Source organism: Chrysochloris asiatica, unplaced genomic scaffold, assembly GCF_000296735.1.
Source record: "Chrysochloris asiatica unplaced genomic scaffold, ChrAsi1.0 scaffold00096, whole genome shotgun sequence".
Taxonomy (NCBI): Eukaryota; Metazoa; Chordata; class Mammalia; order Afrosoricida; family Chrysochloridae; genus Chrysochloris; species Chrysochloris asiatica.
In genome coordinates, this window is record NW_006408614.1 from 8,165,957 (window position 1) to 8,169,860 (window position 3,904).

At 51.8% G+C, this 3,904-nt stretch overlaps 1 protein-coding gene across 1 annotated transcript in view; it reads right to left on the minus strand.

Annotated features, from left to right (window-relative positions):
• The window catches only part of ASB18 (ankyrin repeat and SOCS box containing 18), a 92,751-nt gene that overhangs the window by 51,316 nt on the left and 37,531 nt on the right, over positions 1-3,904 (minus strand). The window contains exon 3 of the mRNA XM_006866775.1: positions 3,362-3,629. Coding sequence (XP_006866837.1) covers positions 3,362-3,629 — 268 coding nt within the window. The remainder of the gene's footprint in view (positions 1-3,361; positions 3,630-3,904) is intronic.

Sequence of the window (3,904 nt, forward strand, 5' to 3'; positions counted from 1 at the left end):
TGTTGTGCATAGGGTTGCTATGAGTTGGTACTGACTCGATGGCACTTAACAACAACATGATTCGGAACTGACTTGACGGCACTTAACAACAACAACAGCAAATCCCCTCAGAAGTCACTGTTTCCATTGTCCCCTTCTTTGGAAGGTCCCCTAAGGAGACCAAGACAATTGTATTCCTGGGAGAATCTGTCTGCCGCCATCCACTGACCACAGAGACATGTGTAAGCATGTGTGGTTTGACTTGGAATTCAGTAGTGTATGTATGAACTGGAGTAATACTTTTGACTTCCTCATGTTCTCAGCATATATCTTCTTCCTGGATGCTGGCCTGGAATTGCTAACCAAGAGGTTGGAGATCTGAATTCACCTTGGAAGACATGGCTGATGTTCCACTTCCAAAGACCTAGCCATTGAAATCCCTGCGGAGCGCCGATCTACAGTGACTCATGTGGGGTCGCCGTGAGTCAGAACTAGATGACATGGGCATGAAAAGGAAGCAAACCGAAGGGTCTCTTGGGGTGAGGGGTGGTAGGAAGAGAAACACAGGGAACTCTGGGAGAGTGATGGGTAGGCTCAGTATCTTGACAGTGTGGATGTTTCATGTGTGTACTCCTATGTTAACGTCGATCCAATTGTATACATTAAACACGTGTGCCTTACTGTACACCAACTACCACTCTGCAAATCTGCTTTTAAAAACAATTTAAAAATTGTTGTTAGAATCTTCTTTTCTTGAGATGCAACAGCCTTGCCGTCTCACAACTTCTAGACTGTACCCGTCCTTTTCTGAGTCTCATTCTGAAGGCACATAACATTTCTTAGATGCTGGTCACTGAAAGTTCTGAAGCCTGTAGTTCTTATGCTCTAGGACAACATGTTGTTGTTGTTAACTGCCATCGAGGCATTGCTGATCACAACGACCCTGTACAAGGTTTTCAAGGAGCTGCTGGTGAGTTTGAACCATCAACCTTGTACTTCAAACAGACTTTGCAGTCCAGCACAGCACCACACCAGGACTCATGCAGCATGTTGTTGTTGTTAAGTGCCATCGAGTTGACCCATAGTGACCCTGTATAGGGTTTCCAAGGAGCGACTGGTGAGCTTGAACCAGTGACCTTGCAGTTCAAATGACTTTGCAGTCTGATGCATTAGTCCACAGTCAACATAAGAGAAGCACCATGTTCTCTGGGGGCCCACCATGTTCCAATCTGCTATGGAGACAAAGTCAACTGCGATTCATGGCGCGTTCCATATGTGCAGAGGACAACTGCAGTGACCTTTCAGAAGCCGACTGCCAGATCTTTCTTCCAAGTTACCCCGGGTAGGCTCAAACTGCCAAGTTTCCACTCATTGAACACTTAACTTTTTGTACCATCCAGGGACCCCTGGTGATTATGTGCCATGGAGTCGGTTCTGACTCATAGTGACCTTGGGCTTCAGGTATGGCAGGTCAACCGGGGAAGTACGGTAGGGACGGGGCTCCGGGGAAAAACGAGTGGGCTCTCACAAAGGAAACGTTCATATACCAGTCCAACGGCTTATACACTATCATAAAGTCTCCTGAACTTATATTTTGGGGAAATCGCACTAATAAGGATAAAGAAAGACGTGTATTTTGGGACTTTTGCTTGTGGGTCCGCAGGTCGCTCCTGCGACTGCAGTTTAGAGGGAAAGGCCAAGGCCAGTCCGTTCGGAAAGCACCCACGCACGGAGAGTGTGAGAAAGTTGGCGGAGGGCCGGCTGTGGCTTTCTGAACGTCGTCCACCATCCCCCATCTGTCCCTGCATCTAAGCCCCCTGCCCCCCACTCCTAGCTATTAAGGGGGATCATAGTGACCCTGTACAGGATTTCCAAGGCTGTAAATCTTTATGGGAGCAGAAAGCCTCATCTTTCTCCTGTGGAACAGCAGGTAGTTTTGAACTGCTGACCTTGAGGTTAGCAGCCCAATTCCTAACCACTACGCTACCAGGGACCCCTTGAGGATTTTATTTTATCCTTACCACAGAACTGGGAACTCAAGGTATGAATACATAGGAAGATGGTTCAGCTAAAATAAAACACCTGTGTCAGCATTGTGCCCAAACATGGTAATAGAATTCAAGCCCAGGAGAATCAGTCTTAGGAGATGACCTTTGAACTTCCTTCGAACGCTGATATTCTGCATTGGAGGTTGAAGCCCAAACTGGTCTTAAACCTATCGTTTTCCCATCCTTTATCTCCTTACTACCAAGGTCACAACAGACCATTTCAGTAGAAAGTACCGTCTGACTTGAATTACCCTGCACAAATTCTTTCTTTCTTTTTTACTTTTCATCATTAATAAGAGTTCTAGGATTTCAGTCCCTGTAAAAGTAAAGAACTTCATTATTGTTAAGTACCATGGAGTCGGTTCCGACCCATAGTGACCCTGTACAGGGATTCAGAGGCTGTAAATCTTTACGGGAGCAGAAAGCCTCATCTTTCTCCCGCGGAACAGCTGGTAGTTTTGAACTGCCGACCTTGAGGTTCGCAGTCCGATTCGTAAGCACTACGCTACCAGAGCTCCTTCACAGATCTATATAAAGTAGACTAAAAGAAACAGGAAGCAGGACACAATGCAAGCTAAGGACCCCCAACATCAGCCACGTGAAGGGCACTCGGTTCTCAAGGCCCTCCTGGGACCCACTGGGCTTTTGGGGACAGAAGCTGTCGGTAGACGCTGTAGGGCAGGACCGCAGAGTCCCCACGGGCGGCGCCCCCACCCCGCTCAACCACCTTGGGGGCGCCTAGGCGACCGAAGCCCCCGCCCAAGGAGCTAACCATTTATGTCACACTGTGACAATTATTCTGCATAAAATTATCATTAAAAATCTTAATTTTTCAGCCTCCAACCTCACCAGTGGCCTTTTAGCATGGTTCCTTGGCGGCGGCGTCTGCAGGCCTTGATCACCCGCTCATTACCGCGGTGTGGAGCCTCCCCCACAGCTGCAATCAGCGCTAATTACACCAGCCCGGGGGCTGGGGGGCTCAGGGAGGTCCGGGGACCGGAGGCTGGGGGTCAGGGGGTCGAGGGGCTCAGGGCGGGAATACCTAGAGCTGGGGGCAGTCCCAGGAAGACTGGGTCCAGTACTCGCTCGGGCCATGGGGGGGTGGTCGTGATTGGGGGCGGGAGCGGGGACCCAGGGTTGAAGACGGGTCTGGGTCCCGCATGGCCTGTGTGTGTGTGTGTGTGTGTGTGTGTGTGTGTGTGTGTGTGTGTGTGAAGCCGGGTTCCGGGGCGAAGAGAGAGTCCCTGTATCCAGGCGGGGGCAGTGACGGGGCGTGGACCAGTACTGGGATCCCGGCGGGACCTAGGGTCGGGGGATCCCCTTCGCGTCCTCACCTGAGTGAGTTGGCCGTACGACAGAGATGCAAGGGCGCCAGGGCGTCAGAGCTGAGCAGGTCGGGGTCGGCGTGGTGGTGCAGTAGCAAGAGGGCGCAGGCCGTGTGGCCCCCCAGGCAGGCCTCATGGAGGGCACTGCGGCCCCCGGGGCTGGCGTTGGGCCGGGCGCCGCGGTCGAGCAGGTGGTGCACACAGGCCGTGTGGCCTCGGGCTGCAGCGATGCGCAGTGGTGTGGTCAGCTCACGCTTGTACTCCAGGGTCCAGAGACCTGGGGGAGGGAGAGGTGAGCTGGGGACGGTGGGGAAGGGAGGTCTCCTCTAAGGCGGGAGGAGGGGAAAACTGGCTCTTAGAGATACCAGGGACCAGGTGGGCATGTAGGACAGATACACAGACCCAGAGGGCTAGGAACAGAGGGACACATTGAGGACCAGCCAGACAGAGAGGCTGGGAAGAGAGAGGAGAAAGGACAGAACAAAAGAAGAGACAGATGGAGACACAGAGGAGATATGGAAAGCTATTGGCTGAAAGCAGAGAATATCAGAA